General features: G+C 41.3%; 1 protein-coding gene and 1 gene segment (V, D, J or C); both read left to right on the top strand.

Moving 5' to 3' along the window:
- LOC127546382 (immunoglobulin kappa variable 3-15-like) overlaps positions 1–18,436 on the top strand; it is a 126,030-nt gene that overhangs the window by 94,052 nt on the left and 13,542 nt on the right.
- Positions 7,667–9,541, top strand: LOC127547529 (RNA polymerase-associated protein RTF1 homolog). The gene has a single exon (XM_051974453.1). It carries the CDS (start codon positions 7,682–7,684, stop codon positions 9,524–9,526), a length of 1,845 nt encoding a protein of 614 aa, XP_051830413.1. The 5' UTR covers positions 7,667–7,681; the 3' UTR covers positions 9,527–9,541.

Here is an 18,436-nt window from a genome sequence, read left to right as displayed (position 1 = left end):
TTCCTATCTCTCAGGGTTTTTTCCCACCCCCAAATCTCAGCTGTGGCTAATAGTTAGAAAGAGATCTCAATGACCTGGATCTCCTGATAAATAGATCACTGGTCTTGAGGCTTATGAAATGGGTTCAGTCTAGTTCTGTTGCCTCTATGATCATAACCAAGGCTCTTAAACTATCTAAATTTAATATTAATAATAACATTAATGAGGAATTATATTGTATTTTAATGTTTGCAAAGCACTTTTCATATGCTAATCATTTAATTTCTTTTCTATTCATCCAAAATACTTGACAGTTTTCTATCTCATTAAAAAGCAGTTTTATTCCCTGTAGGCTTATACTCAGGTGGCAGGGTAAGAGAAAAGTTCCAGGAACCCCATGCCTAACACTCTTGTCATATATAAGACAGAAAAAAATGTGGCAAAACGCTAGAAAGAGGCATTTTAAGGCACAAGGAATGACTCGATATCACAAAAGACTAGCAGCATCTAGTAAACTCCAGAGAAGATCTTGGAAAAACAATGTTCCGGAATGCAATAATATTAAAATCAGGAATATCTTATTCTGCCAATCTTAAATTTAATCATGCAGGGAACAAAACTGACCTTTAATGGAATAGAGAAGTTTTAAGTACTGTGGATGAAAGATATAACTGAGTCTTTTCTCCTGAGTTAGGATACAGATTTTCTGGGCTGCCTCAAGGGAAGATTTTACAGACCTCAGAGAAAGAGGCTAATTCCTTGTTTTGATTTTATTTTCCATGTAGTTATAGGATGGTAATTTCACTGGACTAGCACACTCCTGCATGAGAATACACCTATTTTCTCCCCTTCCATTGCCCCTCTCTGTTCCAAGCTTTCCTATTACTTTCTGTTCTTACAATCTCCCAGAATCCCAACTGGATGGTGAACGTTGATTTTCCTCTCACACTCATAGTAGATAGCCCACTTGTTGCCAAGTCATTTATCCTTTAACAATGGATCTCCTATGAGCTACCTCCACATGTCTTATCTGTAAATGTAGCCTCACTATTCTTCCCAATACCCAGCAGTGCAAAAGGTCTGATTCTGGAGCAGAAGAGAAAACACCACCCGCAGGCTGTGGAGGGCAGAAGGGCTGCAGCCCGAGCTCAGGGCCCATCTGTGGCACAGTGACTTATTTCCTATGAGCTGAGGGCAGGGACTGGCCATGTGCAGGGGAGGGCAGAGACAGGACACAGTGATGGGAAGGAGCAATGGGGGACAGCTGCCCAGCACAGCTATGACCATGCCTCAGTGACCCTTGAAGGAAGGAGCCGGGATGGAGAGAAGCTGGGCTGGCCCTGGTGGATCCAGACAAGGACAGAGCCTCTACGTGTCTCTGGGGAGGGTGGGGGAACCATGATGGTCCAGGGAAGAGACATTTCCTTTCACTGCTGTATCAAATTATAGTTTGGGAATCATTGGGCTTTTTTCAGGCAAAGGGGGCATCAGAGTTAAGGGACATGCTCAGTGTCCCACATCCACTAAAAGTCTGATGTCATATTTGAACGCAGGTCTTCTTGTCACTAGGACTGGTCTGTATGCACTGAGTTGCCCAGCAGCTGCCTTTCCATTCTTCTTAAAGGATCCAGTGGCTACTCTATTTGAATGGGAATTCATACAAATTCCAAAGTTCCCAGAGATGGTCTCCAAATTGGGGTCAATGAGGAAGAAAAGGAGTTTCTCTTGGTGTAGAGGGGCCCCTCTAAAGCTTAGTTTCTTATACAGTCTATTTAACCAATGAATAAATTAATCAATGAAAAAATACAGATTAGGCATTTGTTAGGGGCCAAGCCTTGTGCTAAGAACCGGAGATACAAGGGCAACAGTAAGCTGGTCCCCGCTCCCCAGGAGCTCCCAGAGGACTGAGGGGAGTTGTCACATGTCGGAGATTTCAGTGCAGGTTGGAGGGAGAGGTCCTTTAGTTCTCCAAGTACAGGAAACAGTGATGATAATTTCTCTCCATTAAAGCCATTTCTTCTAATCAAACTAGATCCATTTCAGGTGCTGAATCAGTTGACATTTCCAAGGACTTTGGTAGCAGGAACTTCCTTCAGTGGCTCTGCCAGTCATGCAGTGTGGGGGAAATCCAATATTATATATATCAGGTCTAGGAATTGACTCCCTTCTGTTACATTGATTGAAATGCTACAAAGTTCTTCCTGACATTCACATGTAGTTATTTCTGTGAACAGGTGGGGAATCTCATAAGAATTATGTGTGATGGGGGGGGGAGCGATTCAGGCTACAAGGCAGGGTGACCCCCTTTGAAGTGAGTGGTCATATATGTGAATGTCTTCCAGGAGGATATCATGCTGGTCTTGAGTTTTCTTGGAAGTTTTGATAATTTCAGGTCCATGGGGACAGAATAAGAGCTAATCTCCCAGGATATCCCCATCCCAAGGTCCCAGAAGGGGACTGCTCCCCTGATACAGCTCAGGATTCTGGGCTACCTAGGCAGTGAGATCACTGGGCCTGCCTCTGAGCAGAAGCCTCCCTCCCTGGGCTGTTTTGCATGGCTCACTCCCAGCCCAGGAAGCGCTGAGACAGCTATAAAAAGGCAGCTGGGGAGGCAGGGGCTGGGCAGCTCAGACTCAGGCACATAGAGATGGGGACCCAGGCTCAGATGCTCTTTCTCCTGTTGTTCTGGATCCCAGGTGAGTGAGGAAGAGCAGAGACAGGCCTGTCTTTTGTTGCTCTGGGGAAAATTGGGACTTGGGGGGTCAGAGAGAAAACATGGCTGTGTGCTGGGATCATGTGGCAGGACCCAGCTCCTCAAGGTTTCATTCTTTGTCAGAGACATTTCTCTTTTTGTGAATACGGCCGGGGGCTGTTCTCACTGTTTCTCTTGTGTTTGTGATTCCAGATGCCCGAGGGGCCGTTGTGCTGACCCAGTCTCCAGCCTCCCTGGCTGCATCTCCAGGAGAGAGAGTCACCATGTCCTGCAGGGCCAGTCAGAGCATTGGCACCAACCTGCACTGGTACCAAATGGTAGATTTAGCATGGATAGGCAAAAGGGCAAATGTTTCTGATTTTCACAGAATAAAATAGGTCAAATTTTAAAGGCAATGGTTATGGAAGATCTAGAAAAGAAGGTATCACCAAAATTCCATATACCTTCATCAAAAACAAATCACATCCAATTAATGTTATTTCCTTTTTTTGTGACAATAGTAGTAGATTGCTTTAAGTCAGGGAAATGCTATAGATATAGTTTACATAAATTGCATTGAAGTGTTTGACAAAGACTCTTAAGCTTTTTTTTTTTTTTTTTGAGGAAGAGATGTGAACAAGATGATATTTTATCCTGGTGGAATCAAAATTGATTGATTGGCTAGCTCCCAATAATGATTTGATATCAGCTTGCAAAGAGGGCTCTGCTGAAATATCCCAAGGATCTGTCCTTAGCACTGCGCTAGTTAACATCTGATCAGCAGCTTGGATAAAGGCATTGATGATATATTTAGAAAATTCGCAGATGAGGCAAAATTATGGGCCATCACTAAGGCATGCGTTAATTATCACAGTCCAAAAAGGTCATGACAATTCAGAATGTTGAGCTAAACATCATGAGATAAATATAAATATAAAATCTTACACTCTACAAATACAAAATTTTATAGTTGGGTTAAAAATTGAACTTTACAACTATAATCTTTTATCTAGGTGTTGTTGTTATTATTATTTTTTTTTTACAGAGAAGGAGAGAGGGAAGAAGAGAGGGGGAGTGAGAGAAGAGAAAGGGAGGGAAGGAGTAGGGAGAAGAGGGAGAAGAGGGAGAAAAAGAGTGAGGGAGAAGATGAAAAAAGCTCTTACCATGTGCTAGACAGTGAGCTAAGCAATATAAACAAACAAGACAATCTCTCCCTAAAAGAGCTGATTTTCTCCTGGAGGAAGACAACAGAGAGCAGAGGGAATCCTTGGCAGTTGGTGAGGAGGAGACAGCTTTGAAGAAGTCTGGAGAGTAGTTGTAAATGAAGTCAAGTAAGCTTGGGGCCAACTCCCCAAACTGTGGGACAGAGCAGTGGTGTCAAACTCAAAGAGAAACAGATCCCTGCAGCTGCATATTGATTTCGAAAACCACAAATTACCATTGCATTTTGATTTATTTCGTTAACCATTCCCAGTGACATTGTAATCGGATTCTGGGAGGACCTGGGAATTTTGAGTGGCCTCTGCTCTAGGCTATCAGTTGCCTAGCTATTTTCCCCTGTCTTTTCCCTTCCAATAATTTTTCTCTTTGGCTTAGAAAATAAAAATTAATAATATGGAGAAGCTCTGCTTTTTTTCTGATAGTTGTCCTTGTCCTGTCCATCTCAACAGAGAGTCCCATCCTTTCCTTGATTTTTTCTTCACTGATATAGTTAAAGAAAAATGACCTTCTTTTCTTAGATCATTCTGGACATTAGCAGTTCTAACACTATTCTTACAGATCCTGCCATGTCCACATGACATATATTTGTCCCATGTTCTCTGTCTTTGTTTCCACCTTCCATGCCCATCTTTTAGAAGATGAAGTTAATTAATCAGTTCCCCATGCACCTGCATTAGGCTTTATTCATTTTTATTTATCAGATTTATTTCTCTTATATATTTAAAAGTTCATTCTAGGTTGACTTTTTCTATAGAATTTTAGCCCATGGGATCCTCCTTATTTTTTCCGGAGGATTGTTGGAGGTCACTGAAATTTTTTGGATTTAGGAAGAGTATTATTTTTTGCTTTTTAGAAATTCAATTCTTTTATTCCAAGGAGAGATAGAGTTTGATGAAGAGAAGGAGGATCAAGCTAGTGGAAAGCATGAGAGAAGAGAACACAGGCAGACGGGGGCTTTCATTATTCCAGGGGAGGAAGTGCAGTTCTCAGATAGATGAGTGTTGGAATCTTTACAAACTGCTAACTCATTAGAGTTGATAGATTATAGAGCTCTTGCTGCTTTGTCCTTTGCTTCTGCCTCTGTTTTCTTCAGCCTCCAGAGCCAGCACAGTTGAATCTGTCTTGCCTCTGAGAGAGCCTTCTCAATCTTCAGCTGAACTCTCCACTCGTAGCTTCTTCCTCTGAAAACTCACCTGACTGGCCCCTTTGAGGAATTGTGGGATGCGAGAGAGAGGGATTTAGGTTTCTCCCATAGTGCTCTCTGGCCCTAAGAGCTTCAAGGGAGGTGTTAATTCACAGAGTTACCAAGTTTACTTTGTGAGTCTCCCAGACTTGTCAACTCCAATGAGTAAAGGTACAAACACAAGCATTGTATCAATTAGTTCTACTTAGTACCTTGTTTCAGGTTCTGGCCCAAAACATCTCCTTGTAAGATCAGCTCAATAATCTATCAACTCTAATGAGTTAGCAGTTTGTAAAGATTCCATCAGATGGGCAGGAGAGTGATTGTGGGAATAAGGAGGATAAGGGAGTGGGAACATTACAATGGGAAAAATTAGTGGAATTGACTTTGCCTTTAGACAGGGCCCCAACAGTGACACCATGTGAGACATGAGGAATGGCTAACCACATGGTGAATGTTACAGGCTGACATTTGTAGGATGCCAGCAAGATGGACATGGTACTCAGAACAAGGGGCTAGCCAAATAACTAAACTAAAATTAGGATAGACTAATCAAAGCTTTGCCCTGGGGTATAAGATTTAGAGAGTAATGAATGTACTTTCAGTATTTCATTAGACAGTTCTCATTAGTACAAGGAAGCACCACACTCTTATGGTATTAGCTTAATCTTGGACCCTTTTCTCCCTCCCTCCCTCCCTCTTTCTCTCCCTTCCTTCCTTCTTCCCTACTGCCTTCCCTCTCCCTCCCTTCTTTTCTTCCTTCTTCCCTTCCTTCCTTCCTTTTCCTTGTACCACATATTTGTGTATGTGTATGAGCTCTGGTTCCCACTTTCCTCTTTTTACCCCGATTACAGTTGAGATCCTTAGACAGAGTTTGGATCCTGTGTCCAAGCCCCAAATGTATTGGGAACAGGTGTTTACCGAAGCAGTGTCAGCTCAGACAGGCTGACTTGACACCTTCCTTATCCTAAGCCGTGCCTTACAGCGCATGAGCTTCCAGGAAGAACTTGCATGGGAACAAAGGAGCAAGAACTAAAGGGAGCTGAGCTGACTGTGTTCCTGTTTATCGTTCTTTACATGTTATCTCATGTCTTCCTTAACAGTATTGTTCACATTATTCAGCATGTTCATCATATGCACTGTTATTGTCAATTGTGCCTTCATGGCATTCGTAAAAAATGAGAAAATGAATAAGCATGCTGAGTAAGTATCTCCCCTTGATTCCTCACCCCCAGACTCCTATCACTTCGAATTGCTTCTGTTTTTGTTTCCAAAATTTAATGAGAAAAAGCTAAGGGAGGAGAAATAGGGAATTATTTTGCTCTAGGACAAATTTCAACATGATTCCTGGGAGATTTTGTATCTAATATGGTAGTGAATGTGATCACAAATGAATTTAAATCTCCTAAAACAACTTAGATGAAAATAGCCAAGACTTTGGTGAATTGTTTTTATAAAAATTTGAACTTTGAGGAAAATTTCAGTTTTAAGCATATATTTTACTGTCTGGAGTCCATTGTACATATTGAATGAAAAGATAAAGTTGAGGTAAAATGCTGAGTAGTGTTCTGTAGTTTAGGATTATATAGACACCTCTTTTACTCCCTCTCTCTTTCCCTGTTGACCCAGAGCAGTCTGAAACTTCACAGAATTAAGCACCCAGTCAAAATCTATTTGGCTTTGGCTGTCCCAATCTCTGAAATATACTTCCTTTTCATCTACACCTCTTAGAATCTCTTGTTTCCTTGGTGACTTAGCTCAAATGCATTTTCTACATAAAGCCTTTTCTAATCTCTCTATGTGCTAATTCAGTCTCTTCTTAGCTCCCCTTGTGTCCATGTTGCATTTGTTATGGATATACTTATATGTTGGAATCTTTACAAACTGCTAACTCATCAGAGTTGATGTTTTGGGCCAGAACCTGAGGCAAGGTACTAAGTAGAACTAATTAGTACAATGCTTGTGTTCACACCTTTACTCCTTGGAGGTGACAAGTCTGGGCGATTCACAAAGTAAACTTGGTAACTCTGTGAATTAACACCTCCCTCTCTGGTATATAAGAAGAAAGCAGAGGCCTAGTGGGCAGAATTCAGCTGAATTACACGGAGAGAGGAGCTCCGAGTTGAGAGTTCAGCGGAAGATTGAGAAGGGAGCATCAGCTCAGTTGAGGAGAAGCCCTCTTTCAGAGGCACAGATTCATCTTAATCTCTTGCCACTGTGGTGGCCGGGCTCCTGCACTTCCCCCACTGAGACCAAGCTGGTCTGAAAGACTCGCCAGAAAGCTGCCCAGCCCCAAGTGAAGGAGACAAGACATTCATTCCATCTTTGTGCTGGCTGGAGGCAGAGGCTGAAGGACAAACCTCCGGATTTGGAGACATTCGGAGGGAGCTCTTGGAACCGAGCAGAGAGAGAGGCCTCTAAGCTAATCAGGCTATATAGGAGGCAATAAAAGAACTGAACTTTTATCACCTGGATTCATTTTGGAGTGATTGTTACTTTCATCTGCAACTAAGGCTGCCTCCAGAAAACCCCCTGAGAAACCTGCTCTTTCGCAGAGAGAACTATTATATTATAAAGAAAAAGAGACAACATTTGTGGCGGTTGCAATGGCTGGCGGGCAAGAGGGAAGTCCGGGCGGCGGTGTCCAGCACAGGAGCTGGGGTGCCATCATGGTCAACAAGCGGAAAAGCCGTGCTGTGATCAACTGGTACATGGAGGACAGCTGCAGTGATGAGAACATGGATCAGGAGCTCTTGCCTCTAGCCAAACGGAAACGTAGTGACTCTGAGGAGAAGGAGCAACCTGCTAATCAGCCTGCAGCTTCTTTGGACTCTGAAACATCAGACAGTGATGATAAGTGGACAGCTGGAGGCTCAAAAAATAAGAAAAAAAGAAAAAGTGGGAAGATAGAGAAGAAGGGAACCATGAAAAAACAGACAAAAAAAGCTGCTTCCTCAGCTAGCTCTGACAAAGACAGCTCAGCTGAGAGTTCAGCCCCTGAAGAAGTTGAAGTATTTGACTTGGACAGTAACAGTTCCTCCTCCAGCTCAGATTCAGATTCTTCTTCTGAGGATGAGGAATTCCATGATGGATATGGAGAAGACCTCATGGGAGATGAAGAAGATAGGGCCCGTTTAGAACAAATGACAGAGAAGGAGAGGGAACAGGAACTGTTTAACAGGATAGAAAAGAGAGAGGTGCTGAAGAGAAGGTTTGAAATTAAGAAGAAATTAAAATCAGCCAAGAAGAAAGAAAAGAGAGAAAAAAAGAAAAAACAAGAACAAGAAAAGAAAAAACTTACACAAATTCAAGAGTCCCAGGTCATGTCCCATAATAAGCAGCGGCGTTGCAAGCGGGATGAAAAACTAGACAAAAAATCTCAGGCCATGGAAGAACTGAAAGCAGAGAGAGAAAAACGGAAGACTAGAACAGCTGAGCTGCTTGCCAAAAAACAGCCACTAAAAACAAGTGGAGTTTACTCTGACAATGAAGAGAAAGAGGAGGATGAGAAGTTCAGTGAGAAGAGAGATTGTTCATCTAGGATGACATCATCTGATGAAGAGGAGGAAAAGGAAAAGGTTCCTCCAAAATCACAGCCAGTTTCTCTGCCTGGAGAGTTGAACCGAGTGCGGTTATCTCGGCACAAGCTGGAACGGTGGTGTCACATGCCTTTCTTTGCTAAGACAGTCACAGGATGTTTTGTACGAATTGGCATCGGGAACCACAACAGTAAACCTGTCTATCGGGTTGCTGAGATCACTGGTGTGGTGGAAACAGCCAAGGTTTATCAGTTGGGTGGCACTAGGACAAATAAAGGATTGCAGTTGAGGCATGGCAATGCCCAGCGAGTATTCTGCTTGGAATTTGTCTCAAACCAAGAGTTCACAGAAAGTGAATTTATGAAATGGAAAGAAGCGATGTTTTCTGCTGGCATGCAGCTCCCTACCTTGGATGAAATCAGCAGGAAGGAAGTATCCATTAAAGAAGCTTTGAATTATAAATTCAATGATCGGGATATTGACCAGATTGTAAAAGAGAAAGAGAGATTCAGAAAAGCTCCACCCAACTATGCCATGAAAAAAATGCAGCTTCTGGAGGAGAAGGCCATGGCAGAAGATTTGGGAGACCAAGACAAGGCTAAACAAATCCAACATCAACTGAATGAGTTGGAGGAAAGGGCAGAGGCCCTAGATCGGCAACGAACAAAGACTATTTCTGTCATCAGTTACATCAACCAACGAAATCGGGAATGGAACATTGTCAAGTCTGAGAAAGCCCTTGCGGCTGAAAGTCACAACATGAAAAATCAACAGATGGACCCCTTCACTAGGAGGCAGTGCAAACCAACTCTTGTCTCCAATTCCAGAGACCCTGCTGTTCAAGCTGCCATCCTTGCTCAGCTGAATGCAAAATATGGCTCTGGGGCATTACCAGATGCTCCAAGGAGATGAACAAGTCAAGGAAAGGACAAAACATTAACTCTGATGAGTTAGCAATTCGTAAAGATTCCAACACTTATAGATGTATATTATATCTCCCTCATTGAACAAAAGTACTTTCCCTTTTGTCTTGGAAGCCCCAACACTTAGCATGTTGTTGGGCATATAATAAGTATTTAATAAATACCTGTGGATTGATGTGAAAACTGTGTTATGTGATTTGCTCAAGGTCATACAAGTGATAATTGAGTTAGAACTTGGACCTAAGTCATTTAACACCAAATATGGTTATGAATACTTTGAAATTCTTCTTTGGAGAATTCTTGGTTCATATCCTTTGACTACTTGGCCTATTGGAGAATTGTCCAGGCCTGCTGGACAGAGTGTGCAGGCCCCGAGAAGAAAGAAGAGAAAGGGTGGGACAAGAGACGCGGAGAATGGAGACAAGACAGGCTTTCTGATCAAGTCTCGTTTATTGTGGGCAAAAGTACAAGTATTTATGGTGGTTTGTAAGGGAATGGGGGTTGTGCAAACTCAGCACAGAGGGGACCCTAGACAAAGAGTGAAAGAGGAGTTGATCAGGGGCCTTTGATGATGGGGAAGCTCCAGGAGGCGTCTAGATGTCTGTTTGTTCAAGGTTAGAGGAGTCTTAGGAATGTGGCTTTATCACCTGTAGATTAGTGCCAGCTCCCCACAGGTCCCCCTTTTTGTATTTATATAAAGAATAGAATTTTTCACTAACAAAGAAAGATTAGATCAGTCTTAGATAGAAAGACTCAGTTCACCAGATTGCTTCAAAACATGAGGAGGCCAAAATAAATTGTTTCCTATGTGAAGAAATGAGTGTGCTTTATAGGCCAGGCAAAGGGCTGCAGTCTTACAGACCATTATTAACTGTCCTCTTATCATGTAGAAACCTTAAACAAAACACAAATATCCAGTAACAGACAGATGACCAGGTGAAATACTCAGTTGCCCAAGCATTTAGGATACAATGATTACATATAACCAGACTGAAAATAGCAAGGTATGACATAATTGAATTGCATTAACAGTTCTATTGACCATTGCTCTGATCAGAGAGATCAGTTACAGAAGGAAAAAATGCAAGAACATAACTATAACATAACATAAGCAGTTAAAACTCAACCTTCAGCAGATAACCTTATAGTAATCACAGAAAGAAATTTTGTCTCAGTAAGTTCGCAACTTAGAACAATTATCAAATCCAGGTAGATGTTACATGAGTGAACATTATACATACAAATCATTTTGCTTTTAAAATACCCAATACATAGAAAAACATCCCAAATTGCATATTGTCCATAAGAAAAACATTTTCAAAAGGACAAGGAAAAAAACTATTATTTTCAGAGGCTCTTTAAATAACCCCAGGATGACCCAATACAATCAATTAAAGCTTATACAAAAGACCCAATTCCACATAAAAGAATTCAAGAAGTTTCTTAAAATAGCAATTAAACTTTTAGAAATATTCCTACCAAAGTATGGGTCACATTTATGACTATGTCTCTTAACCAAGAAAACATTTATGTATCAAGAAACAAATAGTCAATCAATTAATCCAAAAGTAAGCATGTCCTTAAAAATCACAGCTTGCTGCACTGGCCGTAATCAGATAAGGAAAAAAAAAAAACGGCAGGAACATACTTAGAGAGGGGAGGGGAGGAGAGGATTCCATGTGGCCACCCTTCCCCCACTCCTGGCCCCCTAGAAAAAAACTTCCCTACTCAATTTCCTACATGGGGATCCTTTTCAAGATTTAGCCCATCAGTTTCCCAACATCAGGTTTCTTCCCAAATCCACCCATTTCCAACTTGATCTTTCTCCCTGGCTAAATACTTGAACATTCTCCTTAAGGAACTTTCCTACCAGAAGCTCCTTTGGTAATACTTTACTGGAGAAGGCAGTGGGGGTGGGTGGCTCCCTCCCCCATCTCTTCACCTACTCCCAAAAGTCTTCCTTTCACCTTCTTAAAACCATGCAAACCTCTAATTTCCCCTACAAATCAGTCCTTCCTAAGTCACCTGCACTCCTCTTTCCTTTTTCCTTCAAAAACCTGTAAGATTCACACTATAGTGAATAGCCTAAACCTCCACAAAACCCACACATGTCCAGCCGAGCTGGATTTAAAGTATAACTTATATTAACCATAACTCAAAGTATTTCAGAAGGTAACAAACTGAATCAAACTAAACACAGCTGTTTTTAAAAGTTTTTTTTTTTTTCTTTTCCGCCACATTTCTTCTAACAGCTATTAGCATCTTATCTCCAGAGCTTTTTATTGCCCAGGCCAGGCTAAGCTTGAATTTTATTGTTCTTTACTCTAGTAGGCTTTTCCTTAAAAAAGTTTAAAATCAAAAGTAAATTCTCCTTAATCATTGTTCTTAAAACTTAACAAAGCTCTTAAATCAGCAAACAGACTAGGGGCTTTTTCCAGGACTCCACCCCTGGAGAGAAGTTTGTTTCACCTTGAATTCCCTTTTTCCCTTTCAGAATCCAAAGGGGCTTCTGTGAACTTCCAAGCCCATTTAGTGCTTTTCTCTGCCTTCACAGAGAATGCCTAGATATTCCATTCAAACTTCTTTCCTTTAAATGTTAGCACACTGCTCTTCTATATACATATTTTAACTTTCTGAACTTTCAAATCCCTTTCAATCTATTTTTTATTCTTTTTTTTTCTTCCTTTCTCTCCCTTTTCTCTCTTTTTCTCACAGGCTGCTGCAGTCAGCCAGAGAGAGAAGGAGAGAAAAAGATTTTTCAAACTTCTTGATATTTTCTAAGTCTGCAACATAGAGGCTGGATTCTAATCTTTTACAAACTTGCTAACTTTTAACACAGACACACACAGACACACTTGGAGCTCCATTTTACTAAGCACAGTTGCAACATTGTTCTTAAAATTTTTTCTAACTAACAAAGCAGACAGACAAATCACACAGAACATAGAACACACATCACACAGACTACATAGTTAGAACATTAAACAAACATATAACACATACCCAGAGGACATTTTCCAGCATCCCAGAAAATACCCGTCTCAGAACTTTTAAACCCATCGGGTTTTATTCTGAGACCACAGATTGCTAGCAAACAGACCAGAACAGAACCAGAAAAGAATCAAGAGGTCTACTCTCTTGTTTATCTTGCTAATTTATAACCTCAGAGGAAATAGTCCTCAGTCTTAATGGGTCAGAGGGGGAGGGGAGTTATACAGTTTAGGAGATTGAGACAGAATAGTTAAGGAAACTGAGACAAGGGAAACTAGTGCAGGGAAACTGAGTCAGGACAGTTAAAGAGAACTGTGGCATAACATTTTATACTCTCTCCCCTAAATATTCAAACCTTTGAATATTAGCACCTTCCTCTAGATACCCAGAAAGTCTTAGCCCCATAATTTTGACCAACCCAAAATAAAACTAGAAAAATGTAAGGACTCATATGGCAAGAGCAAGTCTCCCCCCGATAACCCCAGAGTGAACAGCTGTAACAGAGTTAACATGTCAGGTCCTTTACAATTCTCAGCCAGAGAATCCAGTTTGATGCCTAAATTGATAAGTTGTCAAAGATATGAACAGGCATTTTTTCTTTGAAGCAAGAAAAATATATGCAGTCATATAACAAAATATCCTAATTCAGTGTTAAGAGAATTTCAGTAAAAGAAATTAAAACCACTTGGAGGTATCAGCAAATACCTTTCAGTTTGGCTAACATGAGTGAAAGGGAAATGACAAATGTTGGAAGACAGGGAATTGGGAAAAATTGGAACACTGACTTACTACTGGTGGAACAATAAACCGATCCAACAGTTTTGGACAGCAATCTGGAAGTGTTCCCAAGAAGTTATAAAACTGTGTAGACACTTTGAGGCAGCAATGCTTCTCTTAGATGTGTAGAGCAAGGTACAAAGGGGAAAAGGAAAAAAAGAACTTTAAAATTAAATACAAAAATATCGTAATAGCTGTTTTTGTGGTGGGAAAGAACTGGAAGTTGGGATGTGCAACAATTGGGTTATGGCTCAGTGAGTTGTGACAGAGATTTTGATGAAAAGGTACTGGGATATAAGAAATGAGTCTATATTTTTCTCAATCATACTGTTTCTAGAAAAATATTGAAAGACTTGTTTTCAATGATGGAGGGAAATGACCAGAAGCAAGAGGAGATTGTCCACTGCAAGAGCAATAGTTTTCTAGGGAAAACTTTGAACTAAGACATTTACTCATAGCAACAACAAAGAATCTATAAAGGACACTGTTATGCATATCCTGATAAAAAACTGATAAACAGAAATATATATTTTTGTGGTTTGACACATATATACACTTACATACATATACTTAAGTTTAATGGAAGCTTTCTGGAGGGTGAATTGGGGAGGGAAGGAGAAGAAAAAATGCACAGTGCTAAGCAGAGAACAGAGGAAAACTCAAAAGAAAATGCAGAAAAACCGGGTAGCTTTGAAAACAATGTGTAATGCTTATTAAAGTTTCAAAAAAAAAGTTCCTTTTTTGTTTTTGTATGTATTAAAGTTTAAAATGAATAAAAGCTTTTTAAAAAGTAAACATAATTAATAAAAATTACAAAAAAAATTGATAACGAAGTCAATACACAACTGATAGGGGACATTAGCCTGACACCACTGTTTTGAGGGAATAGACAGGATTAGAATGTCTTTTATGAGATGAAATTGTCAATAATCCAGTTACTTGAAAGGAAAGCTCTTAAGATCATTCTGCCTTTCTACTTCCCCCTGCCCCATCTGTTGATTTGCATGTTTCCCCTGGGACAGCCCCAGAGGCTCAGACCCAGATAAATGCCAGCTCATGGGTGAGGTCTCTGCTCAGCAGCATCCAAGGCCAGGGGAGGAGATGGGGGCCCAGGCTCAGCTCCTCTGCTCTCTGCTGCTCTGGATCTCAGGTGAGGGAGCCTGCACATGCTCCATTGCTTTCTGGCCTTCTCTGAGATGTGTCTGGGGGAGGTTGGGAGAGAGGAAGGAGATTCGGCCCATTCCCTTTTCCTTGTTCTTCCTGAACTGAAAGTCCAGGACAATGAAATCATATGGATCATGTTCTGTTTTTTCTTTTTGATTCCAGGTTCCAGGGGGGCCATTGTGGTGACTCAGTCTCCAGAATTTTTGTCAGTGTCTCCAGGAGAGAGGGTCACCATTAACTGCAAGACCATCTCCAGTATTAGTAATTACTTAAATTGGTACCAACAGAAGCCAGGGGAGGCTCCCAAGCTCCTAATTTATGCAGCAAACAAGCTGCATACTGGGGTCCCTGCCTGATTCAGTGGCAGTGGCTCTGGGACAGATTTCTCCCTCACAATCAGCAACATGGAGGCTGAGGACACTGCAGTCTATTACTGTCAGAAGTGGAATAACTCTCCTCCCACAGTGATACAGCCCCGGACAAAAATCTGCCCAGCAGCTGCTCCAGGAGTCATCAGGGCCCCGGGGGCTTCTCCTTCCCCTCAGCTGGGACCGGGCAGCTTCTCTGGGCTGCCTCAGGGGGAGGTTTCTGGGTCTCAGAGGAAGATGCTGGGGCTGTGATGAGTTCTGAGCTTGATTCCTTTCCCAGCCAAGAATCATGAGGTGACACAATCCATATAATTCCCATCCCAAGTAGGACTTGTCTAACCCATATGTGATCGTCTGTCCTCTTTCCAAATCTTCAAACAGTCTTCGTGTAGCCTTTCCTGGAAGAAGTCTAGTATGGGCGGCCGGACCCCAAGGGAGCTCACTGATGCGGTGGATCGAGCCTCATTGTCAGGAAGCCCTGAATTCCATTGCAGCCTGAGATCCTTTCCATTGTCTGATTCTGGACACGTCACTTAACCTTTATCTCAGTCTTCTAGGGTTGTTGAGAGAATCACGTGCGATGATGACTGTAAAGTGCCTCTCACTGCGCCTGACACTTTGAGCTATTATTCTTATGACGGCGCCTCCAGGACCGGATCATCAATTGTACTTGGACGTAGTTCTCTCTGCCAGGGAGGCTGTTCTTAGATTGAGTCTAAACTCGGCCTCTCTGCCCCGTCCCCGCTTTCATCACTTTCTATACTTCGGTATCAGGCAGAAGAAGTCACCCCCTCCTCTTGTCACAGCCCTTTTGATACTTGAAGGCCGTCACTCCCTGCCCCATATCAGGCCCCGCTCCTCTGCTGGTTGTTGGACTCTGTTTATTTGTGGTTTCACTGAGGCAGAACATCAGGAGAGCGTCACGGTCTGTCAGACACTCACCCGAGTCCGGGCCTTCCAACTGGGCAGAAGCCCACTCAGCCATGGGCGCCCTGCTGAGACCCCTTTGATCACATCCTTTCTAAGCTCACTGAGAGGGCTCCAGCCAATTCCATGGGGTCTTTCTCCATTGTTCCGCATGTCATCAGCACAGAGTATGAGGCTATGGATCATGCAACAGCTGCCCCATTCATTTGCCACCTGACATATTTGGAGCTTCTATTCCGGATGAGTCTGTATTCTCCCCCTTCTTAAGAATTCTTTGTTTCCATTTATTTTCCCTTCCCACCTGCCTTTCCATCGACTTCCCTAAGCATCTCTAGTTAAACAAGACATAGAAGGAGTACAGTGATGTGAATGAAAACAAATCCTTTCTACCAAACTAAATGCTTTATCCCAGCAATGACCCTGCTTGAGAGACTTAAGCCAACTAGCTGTACCAGATTTAAAATTATATTATAAAGCAGCAGTTACTGAAACCATCTGGTATTGGCTAAGAAATAGACTAGTTGATCAATGGAATAGGTTAGGTTCAAAGGACAAAACAGCCAATAACTTTAATAATCTAGGGTTTGACAAACCCAAAGACACCAGTTTTGGGGATAAGAATGCATTATTTGACAAAAATTGCTGGGAAAATTGGAAATTAGTATGACAGAAACTAAGCATTGACCCACACTTAACACCATACACCAAGAAAAGGTCAAAATGGGTTCATGACCTAGGCATAAAGAATGAGATTATAAATAAATTGGAAGAGTATAGGATAGTTTACCTCTCAGACCTGTGGAAGAGGGAGGAATTTATGACCAAAGAAGAATTAGAGATCACTATTGACCACAAAATGGAAATTTTTGATTATATCAAATTGAAAAGTTTTTGTACAAACAAAACAAATGCCGACAAGATTAGAAGGGAAACAATAAACTGGGAAAACATTTTTACAGTCAAATGTTCTGATAAAGGCCTCATTTTCAAAATATATAGAGAACTGACTCTAATTTATAAGAAATCAAGCCATTCTCCAATTGATAAATGGTCAAAGGATATGAACAGACAATTCTCAGATGAAGAAATTAAAACTATTTATAGACATATGAAAAGATGCTCCAGGTCATAATTAATCAGAGAAATGCCAATTAAGACAACTCTGAGATACCACTACACGCCTGTCAGATTGGCTAGAATGACAGGGAAAGATAATGTGGAATGTTGGAGGGGATGTGGGAAAACAGGGACACTAATACACTGTTGGTGGAATTGTGAACACATCCAGCCACTCTGGAGAACAATTTGGAACCATGCTCAAAAAGTTATCAAACTGTGTATCCCCTTTGATCCAGCAGTGTTTCTACTGGGCTTATACCCAAAGAGATACTAAAGAAGGGAAAGAGACCTGTATGTGCCAAAATGTTTGTGGCAGCCCTGTTTGTAGTGGCTAGAAGCTGGAAATTGGATGGATGCCCATCAATTGGAGAATGGCTGAATAAATTGTGGTATATGAATGTTATGGAATATTATTGTTCTGTAAGGAATGACCAGCAGGATGAATACAGAGAGGACTGGCGAGACTTACATGAACTGATGTTGAGTGAAATGAGCAGAACCAGATCATTATATACCTCAACAGTGATACTGTTTGAGGATGTATTCTGATGGAAGTGGATCTCTTCAATAAAGAGAGCTAATTCAGTCTCAATTGATCAAGGATGGACAGAAGCAGCTACACCCAAAGAAAAAATACTGGGAAATGAATATAAACTGCTTGCATTTTTGTCTTTCTTTCCGGGTTATTTATACCTTCTGAATCCAATTCAGGATTGTATCTAGGATATACTGTAACCTATTTAACATGTAAAGGACTACTTGCCATCTGGGGGAGGGGGTGGAGGGAGGTAGGGGAAAAATCGGAACAGAATTGAGTGCAAGGGATAATGCTGTAAAAATTATCCTGGCATGGTTTCTATCAATAAAAAGTTATTTTAAAATAAAATAAAAGAAAATAAAATAAAAGAAGTAAGATGATCTTGCAATTAAAAAATACACAAATCAACATTGGAAACACTTATTTAATGAGAATACTTTCAAATGGATGTGATATTTTATTTTTCCTCTAGACATTTCCAAATGCAAACAATAAACATCTATTAAATGTTTTTTTAAAAAAGAAGGTGGGTGGAGCACTTCATCATTGTTCCTCTGGAGACATGATTGTCTGGATCATTATATTGGTCAGAGTTTCTCCATCATCTTTTCTTGATCCTTTCCCAGATCCTGTCCCCTGAGTATTGGTACCCTTCAGGGATCTGTCCTGGCCCCTCTTCTCTTCACCCTCTGTATCACTTTAGTAGGTGATATCAACAGTTCCCACTTATTTCATTCATGTTGCTTTCCTGACAATTTGGAAACCTGCTTCTCCTGTCCCTATCTCTCTGCCACCCTCCAAACTGGTATCTCCTACTGCCTTTCAGACAACTTAATTGGAAGTCCAGTAGATCTTAAAGTCAACATGTCCAAAACAAAACTTGTCTCCCCTCTGGCCCAACCTTCCTCTTCTCCTACTTGTCTCAGTGCTGTAGAGGGCGACAACTGCCCTTAAAATCTTTAAGGGTCTGACCTTAGGATTCATCCTGAACTCTTCCTATCTCTCACTGCCTTCC

Source organism: Antechinus flavipes, chromosome 2 (assembly GCF_016432865.1).
Source record: "Antechinus flavipes isolate AdamAnt ecotype Samford, QLD, Australia chromosome 2, AdamAnt_v2, whole genome shotgun sequence".
NCBI classification, from domain to species: domain Eukaryota; kingdom Metazoa; phylum Chordata; class Mammalia; order Dasyuromorphia; family Dasyuridae; genus Antechinus; species Antechinus flavipes.
Note: the sequence above shows the minus strand (reverse complement) of the source record. Positions and strands in the feature narration are given on the sequence as shown.